The 16,565-nt window shown below is 41.6% G+C and overlaps 1 protein-coding gene across 1 annotated transcript in view; it reads right to left on the reverse strand.

The window, feature by feature from the left end:
* Positions 1 to 329: 329 nt before the first annotated feature.
* The window catches only part of B3GLCT (beta 3-glucosyltransferase), a 135,729-nt gene continuing 119,493 nt past the window's right edge, over positions 330 to 16,565 (reverse strand). Inside the window, exons 15-16 of the mRNA XM_060191657.1 lie at positions 12,627 to 12,771; positions 330 to 2,339 (exon numbers count right to left, since the gene is read on the reverse strand). Of these exons, the coding sequence (XP_060047640.1) occupies positions 2,172 to 2,339; positions 12,627 to 12,771 (313 nt within the window). The 3' untranslated portion in view covers positions 330 to 2,171. The remainder of the gene's footprint in view (positions 2,340 to 12,626; positions 12,772 to 16,565) is intronic.

Consider the following 16,565-nt stretch of genomic DNA (forward strand, 5'->3'; position numbering starts at 1 on the left):
GTGGTGAGAAAGCACATTTGTAGTTTACTTGGTGCTACAATGCTTGAAAACATAAGCCAACAGCACCCCCTATAGGCTGAACAAATACACCCGCGGTAGATTGTTGAATAGCTCACCCTCCTCCCTCACACTGTCCTTTGATAAAACAACTTTCTTCATCAAGAGGCATCTGTCAAAGATCAAACCTGGGACCTCTGAGGGCCCCTGGCAAGAAGGTCCACTGCACTAACCCAAAGAACTTTTCTCTGAGTTTATTAATTCTTTTTCCCACGTTCCTCTTCCACTCCACTCGAGGCTGGACTAATGAATGCATCTGAGGAATCGGAAGCTTAGGTAAAGAACTTTTATTTGTGGTTAGGTTTACACAGTCTCAAGGAGTAAACATCACTGACAGCACATTGAAGGCACCAGAGGAAGTGCTCTGGCATTAGTGGAAGGCACTGCTTATAACAGAAGTGATGTAGGTTTTCACACCTGGACCAGTTCAGCACTGCCAAGTGAAGGTATTGTTTCCAAGTGTGCTGAGTGTTAGGCAGGAAAAGGAAGAAGTGATGACACTTCTCCCTTGGGCCAAGCAACCAGGCCCCCAGGAGTATTATTACAGATGACACTAAGTCAGCAATGACAGTCCCAGCAGGTCAGCAGTGCTGATGTGACCAACACTATAAATCCCCAAAGAGCTCTCGCCCAGTTGGTCATCCGAGACATGAACTGGTTGGCCACAAAACCCACTATTTCAAAAAAGGAATCTAGTGCATTCAGTTGTCACTGAAAATGTACCAGTTCTGGTATCTACTAGTTTGGGGGGGGGGGACGATAAATACTACTGCATAATTTTGAATATGAGTAAAATCTGAGCTAGAGCAAAAATGTAATGTTAAAAAGCATACAAATGGGTACTTGTGGTAGTATATTTTTTAAAACCCTGTGCTTAGCTACAAAAACAATACAGAGTTAATGAATGGAAATTTTTATTTTTTTGAAAAGAAAGCATTTCACTATGTTCAAATCAGTGTAAGATATTAAAATAAAATTTTATGCAAGAGACATTAGAAAACTAAATTATATAATTAGACACTAAAATACAGAGTACTTTCTTTTTTTAAAAAAAAACGAACACTGAGCATGTTAAATTACTATACATTAAAGGAAATGATTTGAAAAACTAGAGCTGTTTCAAAATACTGTTTATATCCAATTTTCTAAGAGCCAGGAAAGTGGCCAGCTGACCATACTGCTCTTCCACTAGGGTTTCATAATCCACAGCAGGAGGATGGACCGAGTCAAGAGAGTCACTAGGTGACTCAAGACAGGTAAGAGCAAAGCATCAGGAACAAACTAAGTGGACACACTTTCAGAGGCTTCCGTGGCACTCACTGACTTGATAAAACATGACAGCACTGTTTTTAAATATTGAGAACATGCTTTTCAGCAGGATTCGGTGCACTCTCGTGCTATAGGTTGGTTATAAAAACAGGGCGTCTGGTAGAAATAGAGCACAGATGAACCTCTAGAGAAACAGAAAGTAGTTCTAGCAGTAGACTTCTTATTCCTGGTTTTACGAGGCACAAACAGAAAAGCTGGTAAAACAGAACAGCCCTGATTATAAACCACAGAGGATTTCATACCCAGACTTAATGCTGTATTATAAGTGACCTCTAATACAGCACTATTCCTTCTGAATTTCCAGGAGCTATTGTCATCAATAGTATGGTTTAAAAGCTCATATATTATAATATCTACATCAACAGACTTCCCCTCTTCAACATAATGACAGACGGTAGCATCTCTCCAGTCTTGTGCCCAATGGCCACTTTCATTATAATGATGAAAACAAATAGGAGGCTTCTAGAACCATTTATTTTCCTGTGACAATCAAAGTTTCTGTACCACAGTTTAACACACACACTCTCTCTCTCTCTCTCTCGCTCTCCTCATTGTGTATTGTAACAGCTTCATGATGCAAAAGCAAGTGATTTTTTTTCCCAGAAAAAAAATGTTTCCCATTATTCCCATCACATACCCCCACCCCAGAAAAATACTGTATGTGTCATTTCTCTCCCAGGTCAGGAAAGCCTGTGTTAGGCCCATGGCCCACGCATATGGTCACAGCACAGCAGGACGTGCCTGTCTCAGCTTCTGCCTTCTACCCAAACTGTGCCCGCCATGCTTTATAACTCTTCTTTAGAGCTCCTGTGTGTCTCTGGCCTGGCACTGTCTTCCTCACTGGGTGCCAACCAGGTGAAGTAGACCTTGACTGGATCAATGTTCCAGTGTTTGTGGAACGAGATGGGAACTTGATGAGAGAGGTAGTCCTTAGGATAATCCACGGGCCGAGCCTGTAGGAAGGACAGAGAGTAATCCATCAGTAGCAATTCTGCTTCAAAATGGCATTTAAGTTTACAAGGCGAATGTTTTTCCTGAAACGTGATATTGGTTATGGGAATCTAAAAGCAAGAAGGAAAAAATTTCTGCTTTTTCTTTAACTCTGAGCTCTTTAACTTTTTTTTTTCCAGTCTCCTTTTACTTGAATATCTCAGATGTATTGCTCCAGATGCACCTCTTTTTGTTTCTGTTGTCCATGGCCATTCCTCTATGAGGTCCTCAGCCTTGGCAGTGAGTATAAAAGGGCATCCTTAGGAAGTCATTTAAGTTACTGTCATGACTTCTGCAGGTAGCAGAAAATGTGTTATTTGCCAGGCCCTTCTGAAGAAATACATATGGGCCAGGAATAGGGGAGGCACCTGGGGCAGGGAGTTTGTGGGGTGCTGTCTGTCTACTGCTCCGAGATATTGCTTGTACTCTTCCTGCCTAAATGTCTGGCCTGACTCCGTAAGTGTCAGGGGAGATTCCAAGTAACCCCAACAGTCTGTAAGAGAACTCACGGAGTTTGTGTATCACTTCAAAATTCTCTAGCTCCTCAAAAATGAAACCTCAGCAGAATTAGGTAACAGCTGAAAATGACAAGCTTCAATAAGTAACCAATGGGGGCCAGATGGCGGCGCACCAGTTAAGCGCACACATTATAGTGCACAAGGGCCCAGGTTCAAGCCCCTGGTCCCCACCTGCAGGGGGAAAGCTTCACAAGTGGTAAAGCAGGGCTGCAGGTGTCTGTCTCACTCCCTCTCTATCTCCCTTTCCCCTCTCAATTTATTTCTGTATCTAATAAATAAAAATATGAAAAAAAATTAAGTAATGGAAGGAAATGGAAACCAGACACTACTTTGTTTGCTTTAAGCAAAGCATCTACCCTTTCCTAATGCTTATCATGTTCGTAAGTTTATACAGCTCATTTGTGCCAGACTGCAACTTGCTGGGTTAACAATAAAATAGTCCTGACTTTAGTAACACTAGATAGGATACATTTAGAAAACACTTTTTCCCCTAGTTGACAACATTCTGCTTAAACTTTTAATAAGAGTATTTTAATTATCCACAATGGTTTCTAGAATGCCTTAATCAATTTTATCCCATTTGGTCTCTGAGACAACCTTGCAAAATGATCAGCGCATTATGACTCATCCCCAGCTTACAGATGTGGGGACCAGAACTCAGAGAAGTTGTGCCTTTCTGGGAGCAAAATGACTGGTAATGGTTGGAATGAGGATACGGACAGACAAATAAGAGTCAGGGGTCCTGTCCAGATGCCCCAGCCTGCCCTTAATCCCCTCTGCTGTGGGCTCTGCCACAAACAGAGCCTTAACCATCTGGGATGCTGTATCCAACAGGGCAAAAACATGCTATTCACAGAAGTGTTCAAACTCTGGTACCCAGAAGATGACTTCAAAAACAATTTGGGGGGACCAGGTGGTGGCAAACCTGGTTGAGTGCACATGTTACAATGCGTCAGGACCCGGTTCGAACTCCTGGTCCCCACCTGCAGGGGGAAAGCACTGCTGCAGGTGTCTCTCTCTGTCTCTTACCCTCTCTATCTCCCCCTCCTTCCTCGACTCCTGACTGTCGCTATCCAACAAATAAAGGTAATAAAAAGAATTTTAGGGAGTCGGGTGGTAGTGCAGCGGGTTAAGCTCAGGTGGCACAAAGCGCGAGGACTGGTATAAGGATCCCGGTTCAAGCCCCCGGCTCCCCACCTGCAGGGGAGGAGAAGCAAGTCTGCAGGTGTCTGTCTTTCTCTCCCCTCTCTGTCTTCCTCTTCTCTTTCCATTTCTTTCTGTCCTATCCAACAATGACAACAATAAAAAAACCAAGGGCAACAAAAGGGAATAAATAAATAAATAAATAAATCTCTCTGACATGTTTTTAAAAGTTTTTTAAAAAAGAACTTAAAAAAAAACAATGTTGGGGAGAACTTTTATAATGGTTATTTTACCCCACTTTAAAAGTTTTAGGCACTCACAGATTTAAAATCCAAGAAGAGAAATTAGAAAGGCAGAGAGGTAGATTTTAAAATACTTATACTGCAATAAAGTCTAATCGAGTTAGGAAAGGTTTGAATAGGAGCTGGGAGAATTCCTCTGTGACATGATGCTTATTGGTAAGACCCTCTGAGAATTTCCTGGCAGGGAAGAAACCCCTGGAAAGGCAGACTCTCAATTCAGTTCTCAGACAATCCAACAGTGGTCCCAGAGGATGGAAATAAAAGCAGTGGAAATGATATTTGATTATTTTTTCACATTAAAAAAAAAGTGAACTGAGGGAGAAACAAATGCTTTTAACAGGAAAGGAAGAAACATGGACACATCTTTCTTTCTATTAACTGATTTCCGAAGTGAATACTAGTTTGAAGGAGGCATGTACGCACTTGAAGAGATGGTTGGTTAAGCACTGGACTGTGCTAATCGTTTCTGATAAATGAGGTCACGGAAAAGAGTGAGGCAAAATTAAAAGTGAAAAATAAATCCAGAGACACATGTACCACCCAGAAGTCCGTATGCCCTACAGCAATCCAGTCTCTGAGCTGGAGAATGCCAAGAGGAAATCCGAAACAGATGAGATCAGGAGAGGAAACAAGACTGAGACCAGCTGTGGACTGAAGTGGAAAGTTGTGTACAGGAAACAGGAGATTACTTAAACCCACATGAGAGGACACAAATTGGACAAAAATGAAAACTACCTTGTGGTCCGGGAGGTGGCGCAGTGGTAAAGCTTTGGACTCTCAAGCATGAGGTCCTGAGTTCAATCCCCAGCAGCACTTGTGCCAGAGTGATGGCTGGTCCTTTCTCTCTCTTCCTATTTTTCTCATAAATAAATAAAATTTAAAAAAAATAAAAATGAAAACTACCTTATCTGTACTGATTAAAACACAGAACATTAGCTATTCTTTTTTTATATATATATATATAATTTGTTTTACTTTTTTTTCCTTTCGGATTTTTTTTCTTTTTTCTTTATTTCCTTTTGTTGCCCTTGTTGTTTTATTGTTGTAGTTATTATTGATGTTGTCGTTGTTGGATAGGACAGAGAGTAATGGAGAGAGGAGGGGAAGACAGAGGGGGAGAGAAAGATAAGACACTTGCAGACCTGCTTCACCACCTGTGAAGTGACTCCCCTGCAGGTGGGGAGCCGGGGGTTTGAACCAGGATCCTTCCACCGATCCTTGCGCTTTGTGCCACATGCGCTTAATCCCTGTGCTACCACCCAACTCCCTGAACATTAGCTATTCTTACGTTATACATTAGATACCATAGGGCTCCCTAAAAAAATAAAACACAGAACAGCTTAAAACATGCAGAGTAAATTTGTATTTCTGAACTATAAGATGCTATAAAAACAAGACACAAAGGTGAAAACATATAGTGCTCATGGACTGGGATAATTAATATTGTTGAAGTGGCTATATTACCTAAAACAGCATATCAAGTGAGTGCAATCCTTCTCAAAGTCCAAATGGCATTCTTTGTAGAAATAGAGCTAAATACTATGAAATGTACTTAGAAGCACAAAGGACCTTGAATAGCAAAATCAACCTTGAGAATAAAGAGAATAAAAAGAGTAATTGTGTTCCTCAACTTCAAACTAAATTACAAAGTGATGAAAATGAAAACAGCATTGGTTTAGAATAAGAATAGACACATAGATCAATGAAACAGATCTGAGATCCCAAAAATAAAGCAACACATATATGGACAAGTCATTAGCAACAAAGGAGTCGAGCGCTTACAACACAGCAAGAAAATTTTCTTTGATTCAGCAAGTGACATTACATACAAAAGAATATGATTACACCACTAATACCATACACAATGAATTCAAAATGAATTCATTCAAATGCATTCATTCAAAATGAATTCAGCAGTGGATGTTAAGACCTGAAACCATAAAACACAGAGAAGAAAACATAGGTGGCATGCTCTTCAGTGTAACCCTTAGAGATGGGTTTAGGGACTTGACCTCAATATCAAAAGAAAGAAGAAAAAAACCAAACAGGACAATATAAAACTAAAAAAGCTTTGAGGACTTCCAGATGATGTGGCTATGGACTAATAGTGAGCAGCAAAGACTCTCCCCACAAAAAAACAAGTAGTGACAACTAAAACCCACAAACCTCACTAGATTGCAGCTGGGACAGCCACAGACACTGAGACCTCGGGTGGGTGCTGGTGTGTGTGGACGGGGTGAGAGGGGACACAGGACTGGAGCCAGGCACCTGGAGGATGAGAAGTCCAGCAACAAGCGGCACCATTTTCCTCAGCAACAGCAGTCAAGGCTGCGTACTGTGCTGAGTGTGAGATGGCCCATGACCTTGGGGGTGAGAGTCTGCTGGACTGGTGTGGGTCACACCACAGTAGCAGAGAGGTTGCTAGACCAGTTTGGTCTGCTTCCCCAAACTAAGGCAGGCATTGAGAAAGTAATTTGCAGCAGCTGGCAGCTGTAGGCAATATAAGCAGCAGCTGATGGCCTAATGGTCAACTGAGCCCTGCTTCTTCAAATACAACCACCACCTAGTAGCTAATGCCCGTGGTCTGAATTCAGACTGAAACCTTACAGAGAAGCCAAATCTTCATCAGGGGAAGCTCTGGGGAAGCTGGTGCTGTAGCATCTCTCTCTCCTGCTCCCTCTCTCCCACTCTCTCTCCCTGTCTATACCTGAATGAAAAGGAAAAAAAAAATGGCCTGGGGAGTAGTGAAATCATGTATGCATAAAACCCTAGCTCTGCCAAAAAGAAAGATGGAAAAAAAAAAAAGTCAGATGAAGAAAGACAAACAAGGGGCCAGGTAGTGGCACACCTAGTTAAGTGCACACATTATAATACACAAGGACCCAGGTTCAAGCCCCTGGTCCCCACCTGTAGGCAGAAAGCTTCACAAGTGGTAAAGTAGGGCTGCAGGTGTCTCTCTGTCTCTTTCCCTCTCTACCTCCCCATCCCCTCTCAATTTTTCTGTTTCTATCCAACAAATAAATATATAATTAAAAATTTTAAAAAAGAAAGACAAACACCATGTAATTGTACACATATGTAGTATATAGAAGAAAAAAAAACAGATGAACCAAAGAAAACAACAAAAAAAAAATACACAGACTATACTACCTATTGGTAATGATCAAAGGAGAAGAGCAGGCAAGTAGGTAAATCAGGTGACGGGGCAACTGTGTAGTGAAGGACAGAATGGGGCCTTTAGGGTGAGGGTTACACAGGATGTATAGGTGGTGACAGCTATGGTTTTTCACTCTGTCAGCAGGGTTAATGGATTACAGTGCAGTTGGTTGACAGATGGGTAAAAGTTCCCATCTCCATGTGGTAAGTGTCTGTTAAACACTCTCACTCCCAACTTGGGTCCTTTCCCACCATCATGCACCAGGACCAAACACACACACACACCCTGATTTTTAATGATGCACACCTGAGACATATATAATACTATAATGCAATGTTATGCCAACAAAAGGGACAAGAAAAATAGCATATTCTGAACAAATGTATGAGCTTCCAGGGAGAATATCTCCAAGTCTTTTATTTTCTCTGATTATATAAATTTCTTTAAAAGTCAGTTCCAGTACTCTATAGGCATGTTTAAAATAAACATAAAAATGTAATTTATATTCCAAAAACTGTATTTCCATAGATATATGCATTTTACATTGGCACTGAGGTGCAATTTATAGACCAAACAATTCACACTCAGTAACGGTATTTCAATTTGAGTAAATTTCCAGAGCTAGGCAACCACACCTGCAGTCTGAAAGCACTCCAGTCACCCTCCCCAAACTCTGCTGTGTGCACTTATGAAGTCAATCTCCGCCCTGACTGGCAGGCTCTGCTTTACCTCTATAGTGCTGCCTTTTCTAAATGTTTCTCTGTAGAATCATAAGAATGCTTTATGCCAGGCTTTATTCACTTAGCAGTGTTCCTATATCTGCAGTTCTTTCATGTGTGTGTGTGTCCACTGCGACTGCTGGGGTTCAGTGCCTACACTGCCCCTGCTTTCTTTCCTCCCTTTCTATTATTTTATTTACGTATTTGACAGAGAGAAAGAGTGGGTGGGGATAGAGAGAGAGGGAGGAAGAAAGCAAGCAAGCTGCAGCACTACTTCACCGTTTGCAATGTTTCCTGGCAGCAGGTAGGCGCTGGGAGATGGCACTGGACGAGTCCCTGTGCTCTACCAGGAGCACTGCCTCCATCCCTACTTGATTTCCCCCCCTCAGGGCTATCACTGGGACTCAGTGCCTGCACTATGAAACCACTGCTCCTGTAGCCACTTTCTCCTTTTTTTTTTTTTGCCTCCAGGGTTATTGCTGAGGTTCAGTGCCAGCACTATAAATCCATTGCTCCTGAAGGCCATTTTTTCCCTTTCGTTTCCCTTGTTATCATTGTTGTTATTATTGTTATTGCTGTTGTTGTTGGATATGACAGAAGTTGAGAGAGGAAGGGAAGACAGAGAGGGGAGAGAAAGACAGACACCTGCAGACCTGCTTCACCACTTGTGAAGTGACTCCCCTGCAGGTGGGGAGCCAGGGGCTCCAACCAGGATCCTTAATCCTGCCCTTGCACTTTGTACCATGTGCGCTTAACCTGCTGCACTACCACCAGGCCCCCAGTTTTTCGATTTTCTTTTGGGGGGTAGGACAGAAGTAGAAGGGGGGATGGAAAGGGAGGAAGACACCTGCAGACTTGCTTCACTGCTTATAAAGTGATCCTCCCTCACTGCAGATGGGAAGCTGGGGGCTTGCACTAGGATCCTTGTGCGGGTCCTTGTGCTTCATACTACCTGTGCTTAACCGGTGAAGCGACCCCCCTGCTGGTGGGGAGCTGGAGACTCGAACCGGGATCCTTGGGCAGGTCTTTATGCTTTATGCTATATGCACTTAATCCGATGTGCCACCGCCTGACTCCCCTAGTTCATTTATTTTTATTGTTGAACAATATTATATAGTTAACCACGGGAGGGGGGAACAAAACAAAACATTATCACAAAGATTTCACAGACTAGGAGTTTGGACACAACTTAGCTGGGACCTCAACTTTATGAGGCTGCAGTGGAAATGTGCTTTCAAAAGCCCCTCCCTTTTTTATTTAGGTAGAAGGACAGAGGCAGAGAGGGAAAGACTCCACAGCATGGAAGCTTCCTTTCAGTGCAGTGGGGGCTCAGCTGGACTGGCTGGTACATAAAGCAAAGCAGCACACTGTTTAAGAGCTATTTCGTTTCCCTGAAGCTCCCCTTTAAACTTGTGATTTAACAGTGACTTTCCCTTACTGAAGAGGATGATAGTGTAAGTAATTTTGTATCTGAGACTGCTTCTAAGTTGCCACCAACGGAATTTTAGATTTTACCCCTTTTGTCTTACATCTTTTCCTCTATATGAACACATGTACTGTTTGGATCAATGTTCAAACATTACAAGTGGAAAGTAATGGTCAAATCCCAGCATACTCTTCTAGAATAAGTTTAAGAACTAGAAAGTACAGCAGTGTCTTTGGGAAGGATAGATTTTAAGCATACTTTATGATTTGGGGAAATATTTAACATGTATGTAAATTACAGAAGTCAAGAATTTTGGGAGCTGGGCAGTAATGCACAGGTTAAGCGCAGGTGGTGCAAAGCACAAGGACCAGCATAAGGATCCCGGTTCGAGCCCCTGGATCCCCACCTGCAGGGGATTTGCTTCACAGGTGGTGAAGCAGGTCTACAGGTGTCTATCTTTCTCTCCCCTTCTCTGTCTTCCCCTCCTCTTTCCATTTCTCTCTGTCCTATCCAACAATGATGACATCAGTAACAACAACAACAACAAAAATAACTACAACAAGGGCAACAAAAGGGAATAAGTAAATATTAGAAAAAAAAAAGAAGTCAAGAATTTTAAAGTGTAGAAAATTGAAAACATACCATAGAACTTTTAATATTTATTTATTCATTCCCTTTTGTTGCCCTTATTTTTACTGTTGTAGTTATTGTTGTTGTCATTGATGTCGTCATTGTTGGATAGGACAGAGAGAAATTGAGAGAGGAAGGGAAGACAAAGAGGGGGAGAGAAAGATAGACACCTGCAGACCTGCTTCACCACCTGTGAAGTGACTCTCTTACAGCAGGGGTGCCGGAGGCTCGAACTGGGATCCTTACCTCTGTCCTTGCACTTCGCACCACATGCACCTAACCCACTGCACTACCGCCCGACTCCCACCATAGAACTCTTCAAATTTAATGTATGTCTAAATTTTTTCCATAATAAAATATTGAAAAATTTACAAAATAAAATATCTTCAAAGAATTTTTGCTTAAATAATATTTTCCTTCTTTTCTCTCATTTTATTTACTAACATACTCCTCTATAAGTGAAAAAGGTTGTGACAGGAATCTTAGACTTGTCACATTAACAGTGATAGATTATTTTCCTTATCTACCAACAGTTTTAATTACCTTTCCTTTGCTCTGAGTGAAACATTATTAGAGACAGAGAGTTTGTTTAAGAGATAATAATTTGCTTTTTCATCATGACATAGCACCTAGGATTAAAATGGCCAAGAACTATTGAGATTTTAATAAATGGATAATTATTAGAACTGGTACCAATCTCTCAGACATTATTATTATTCAAGGTCTATTTTTATCCTTTTTTTTTGTCTTCAAGAATGCATAAATGGATTCTGCCTTTCTTGATAATGTAAATACTTTCTTCGCCTTGTTAAAGTTATATCCCACACAGCATAGTTTCTATTGTACTTAATTTTCTATTATATATTGCTATGATATGTAATTTGCCACTGTCTACTAAATAAAGCACAGAGAGCGTCTTCAATGTAAAGGAATGTAAGGGAGGATCCCTTAAAATATACACGTATTCATACACTTCAAAAAGCTCCAATTTCTTGAAGGCAGGTATTCAATAGATGTGGGCTATGGCTATTTTAGTGCAAATATTTCTGCTATTATTCTTAGGCTAGAAGAACATTCACTGACCTGATTTTTTTTTTCTAACTACTAAAAAAGGATTTCCTTTTCTAACCCCAAACTTCAGTATGGTGAAATTATTAGCATCAAACACCCACTTTGGACCTCATCCCAGTGTTTCTTTTCTATAACCTCCAGAAATAAACTTACTTAAATTTAAGAAAGTTTAGCAACTCAGCTTAAAAGCAACCAATGGGCACACAGCCCAATAAAAAGCAGCCAACAGACAGTGTGAAATCAGAGGATAGTGTAGAACTTCATATAGTCAGCAGCCACTGGGAAGGTAATATGAGCTCAGTCCTGTTTCTTTCTATATAACATCTGAGAATTTTTAAATGTCAACAATTTCTTAATTGAAGAGGGGGCTACTTAGAAGGATGCTGGTCAGGCACCACGGTTTGTTTCTAGATGTTTCTGCCCTCTACCTTCATGCTGTACATGGTACAGTTCCACGCTGGGTAAGGAAGGGCTGTTCAGGAGGTCTTCTGAGTCTGTCTATATCATTCTTTTTGTTTTTTTGTTGTTACTGAGGCTTTCTTGCTCCTGGCAGACTTTTTTTTAGATAGAAGCAGAGAGATGGAAAGTCTGTCTAGCATCAAAACTTTTTCCAGCATCCTGGGGACCAAACTTGAACCTGGGTCACATGCATGGCAAAACAGGTGCACGATCCAGGTGAGCTATTTTGCTGGCTCTGCCCACATAATTCTTCAGGTTGTTTCTGGGTTGGCCAAACGGCTCATCTGGGAAGGCGACTGATCTCTCAGGTGTTTGATACAGGTTCAAGCTCAGCCCCCACAACACCAAGGAAAGCTCTGATGCTGTGGTGCCTCTGTGCTCCCTACCTCCACAATCTCTCTCTCTCTCTCTCTCTCTCTCTCACACACACACACACACACACACAACACACAACACACAATGTCTCTTTCTATCTGGGTGGGGGGGTTGTTTCCAGGACCAGGGTAGTAGCTCAACCAGTCTGAACACCAATTTACATCCCTGAGGTACCAAAGTTCAAAGGTTTGATTCCAGGCACTATCTTACGCCAAAACTGAACAGTGCTCTGGTTATCTCTCTCTCTCCTCCCTCCTCTTTTGTGTTCTCTCTCTCTCTCCCACTCTCTCCCTCTTCATCTTATTTTCTTTCTAACCAGAACACTGCTCAGCTCTCTTACATAATACAAAAATAATTCTTTAAGGATTATTTCCAGAATAAGGGTAGGATCCTTAGGAGAAACAAAGCCCCACCTCTCCCTCTGAGGCACAAATAAGAGGGCTTTCTCACCTGGTGGAAGAGAGGGCTGTGTGTCACAGGAATCCCAAGCCCACTGAAGCACATTCCCAGGACCATATCATCAGGGGCATCATTGCTGTAGCAGCGACACTTACTGGCAAGGAGTCTTCTGATGGCTTTTCTGCTGAAGACCATCCTGGATTAAATTGGAGAAAAGAGAGGGGTCAGAACAGCCCCACCAGGCTACTACTCTGAAGAAATAACAGTTCTGAGGCCATATTTACAATAAGACAAAAGATGCTGACACCAGGAGAACTTTGTGTTAACCAGTCATTCTAGGGGAGCTGCTTCTGCACTTTCTATGACAGCAAACTCACTTCCAAGAGGTATCTGTCTACCTAGTAGGCAATCCTGACTGCTCTATATGTCTGACATTTCTTGAAAGCTAATATTGTGAAGCATCCTTTTTCGTTTCTTTATTTTATTTTTTTCTTTACTAGGAGGATTAGTGGTTTACAGTCAACCATAAAATACAGTAGTTTGTATATGTGTAACATTTCTCAATTTTCCACCTAAAATTTTAACCCCCTCTAGTTTCTCCTCTGCCATCATGTTCTGCGCAGTGTCCTTTTTCAAATATGTCACTGGAATATTGGAGTAACTCTGTGGTTTCAAAACTCTAGGTGATACCATAACAATATCTGTTGACATTCTCTGCAGGTAGAGGGGCTCAAAAATCCTCCATACCTCAGTCAGACATAGTATAGGGGCTGACGATGATCAGATCAAATTGCAATGAAAAATCCACTCAAGTGATTCTATTCTATAGTAATTTCCTTGGCGGGGGTGGGGGTAAAAAGAGAAAGAATAAAGCAGAGAAGAGGAAGAGATAGATTTGCCTTTTCATACTGTGATGCTACCTGGACCGGCATATTGGGTACTTCCTAGTGGAAATCAGAAGATGTTTTTGAAGGCAAAACCATTGGGAATGTATCCATATATTCCCACAGTCAAATACAGTCCCTCACATGCAGCAAGCATGCAATACAAGTTGGATGCACCAAGCAAGTGAATGGCGCTACCTTTAAGAGATCTTCCTCCTGAGGATGAGTTAGTTCTATGTTGGGGAAATGAATGAAGAACTTTGATACGATCTTCATTCAAAGGTACTGATTCCATACTCAGCAGGGCTCAGTTTGGTAGAGTGTAACTCATACTAGTGACCAAGCACTGGGTATGCACCACTGCAGATACATGCTCCCTGCAAAGAGGTCCAAAGACACAAAGAGATGTAGCCAGACACAAGAGGAAAAGATGAGCTGGTGAGAGTTCACTGTGACAACGCAGGTGATCCTGATTCGAGTTCCTGGTATACCATACAAGAATATGGAACACTAGGGAGAAGCTTTGGTGCTGTGATGTTGCTTCTTCTGACTGACTGCCCCTTCCTCCTTCCCTCCCTCCCCCTCCCTCCTTCCCTCCCTCCCCCTCCCTCCCTCCCTCCCTCCCTCCCTCCCTTCCTTCCTTCCTCCCTTTCTCTTTTATTGGATAGAAAAATGAAAAAAATCAAGAGGGGGGCCAGGTGGTGGTGCACCTGGTTGAGTTCACATATTACAATCCACAAGGATCCAGGTTCCCTGGTCCCCACCTGCAGGGAGAAAGCTTTGCGAGTGGTGAAGCAGTGCTGCAAGTGTCTGTGTGTGTGTGTGTGTCTTTGTTTTTAGATTTTTTCCTTGTTTTCTCTTTTATTTCTCTCTCTCTCTCTGTCTCTCTCTCTCTGTCTCTCTCTCTCTCCTCCTACCCTCTCGATTTCTGGCTCTTTGCAATAAATTTTAAAAATTTAATTAAAAAAAAGAAAGAAATCAACATGGAAAGGGGAGAGAGAGAGACCTGCAGAGACAGACCTGGGGGGGGGGAGAGAAGCAGCAGTTCTTCATTTAAGACACTGTAAGATGACACAAGGATAGGCTACTGTACCAACAACGAAGAAGGAGGAGGAGAAGGAGGAGGAAGAAGAAGCTCCCATGAATCATGGCAAAAAGGAAAACAACATAAACTGCCTTTCTCTTGGCAAGTCTAGTCCAGCAGTGACTTTGGGGCCTCGCCCCTATGTGGTTGGATCAGATTCCTGCTCCACTAACCAAAGCCAGGGAAAGGGTCTACACAGGAAGCGCTGTGTCACTGAAAACACACATCACCCTGAAAATGTCCATATGATGCCATGTGAGAAAAGATTTCATAAGTCCACCAATTACATTCCCATTAGAGCTCTTATCTTGTTTACTCTAACCCTATTCAAATAAAAAAAAATGTTCTTTTTTTTTGCCAGCATCTTTTAGTAGACTGATAAAAAGAGAAAGAAGGCCTTTAATTGGAGTTTTGGGCCTCATCTTTTCAGTAAAATCAAATTTAAGTGTGAAATTGTTATTAGGAATTGCCTACTCACAGAAACTATCTTCCACTAATTATTCACGTACAGCAGGAGAGCATGTGGGGCCTTAGTAGTGTCTGTTTATCAGTGTGCTGACGGTTTCTTTCAAAACAACCTTGCCTCCAAAGGTGAAAACTGCTAGTTAGGCCTTAGCATATGTGTTGTGCCCACCAACTTTAAACATAAAAAAGACATTGAAAGGCTACCAGATTAGTAGTGCTATTTTCTAGAACATTTGCAGATTTTAAGAGAGAAACTGAAATGGGAGGTAGGGGCTTGCCCCAGGGTCCACCTGCTAACCAGAAATGCTGACAGGCAAGAAGGAACATTAGCAACTTGCCCGGGGCTCATCTCTTCCATCAGTCCCACAAGCTACATCTGCCTGTCTGAGCAACACTGCCTGCAGCCTCTTCCCGGACAGACTAAGTAACTAATGATGCCTTGATCACTGCTTCCCACTCAATTATGTGAATAAGCACAACATTTTCAATAAAGAAGTTATTAAACTAATTGTCAGCAAACACCCAAACCTTTGCAGAAAGAGCAAGAAAGTAGAAGGCAGACACTTGAATTCTAGAAATGCAAAGGTCTGAATTTCCAAGCAATCCAGATTACTGCCCATGAATCTCTGGCATAGCTGAGAGATGATGGTTGAAGGCAAAATTTTAAAAAATTTACTTGACTATAAACCATGGTAAGGAAACAAGGACCACATTTCACATGGGAGCCATTTATACTGGTTGTGTGTGTGCATACAATCAAGACAAAAATAGCACCTACTAGTAACTACCCTTTCTACTTATAGTTCACTGTATTTCTATTTTACTCTATCCCAGTCTACAATTGTGTTATCTACAATGATGGCTACAACATATCAACTGGTTTTATAAGCCACTAGTGGAGGCTGAAAGGCTGTTTAGAAAAAAAAAATGTTCTGAAGCTAGAAGATCAGAAGTCTGTTGTAGTGAAACTACACAACATTAAGTCTGAAGCTGTTATCAGACATTGATATGAGACATATGTGACAACAACTGTCTTATAAATCATGATTCCTTCCCAAAGTGACTTAATATAAACAGAAAGAAGAATGTTTCTGCATCTTTTTAAAAGTGCTATTAAAAACAGAGTATCTAGGGCACCAAAGTAAAAACCCTGGGTTGAGGGTGAGGGTGGATGTTCAGCTTCACGGGGTGAGGGGTGGAATGTCAACCCTTCAGCCTCATTACTCGGGTGAGACCTTTTCTTTCATAGGATTTTCTAATTCTATTCCAGGTGGTTCACTTCCAAACAAAGTCCCAAAACCTAGATATAGACCAAGTCTTGTGAGATAAAGCATAAGTTCACATGTATCCATAAATTAGGGCAAAATATATACCTGAAAGCAAAATTACACAGTAGTCTGCAATGAGTCAGTATGAAGTTCATAATGAAATAGTGTCTACTTAGACTTAGATACCCTCCTCACCTACTTCCTATTACACTTCCCTCACTCACTCTAAAGCTAACCTTACCAAAGCAAGGACTGCAAAAGCTGGATAAGGGCAAGAGACTGGCATACT

This window comes from Erinaceus europaeus, chromosome 5 (assembly GCF_950295315.1).
Source record: "Erinaceus europaeus chromosome 5, mEriEur2.1, whole genome shotgun sequence".
NCBI lineage: Eukaryota > Metazoa > Chordata > Mammalia > Eulipotyphla > Erinaceidae > Erinaceus > Erinaceus europaeus.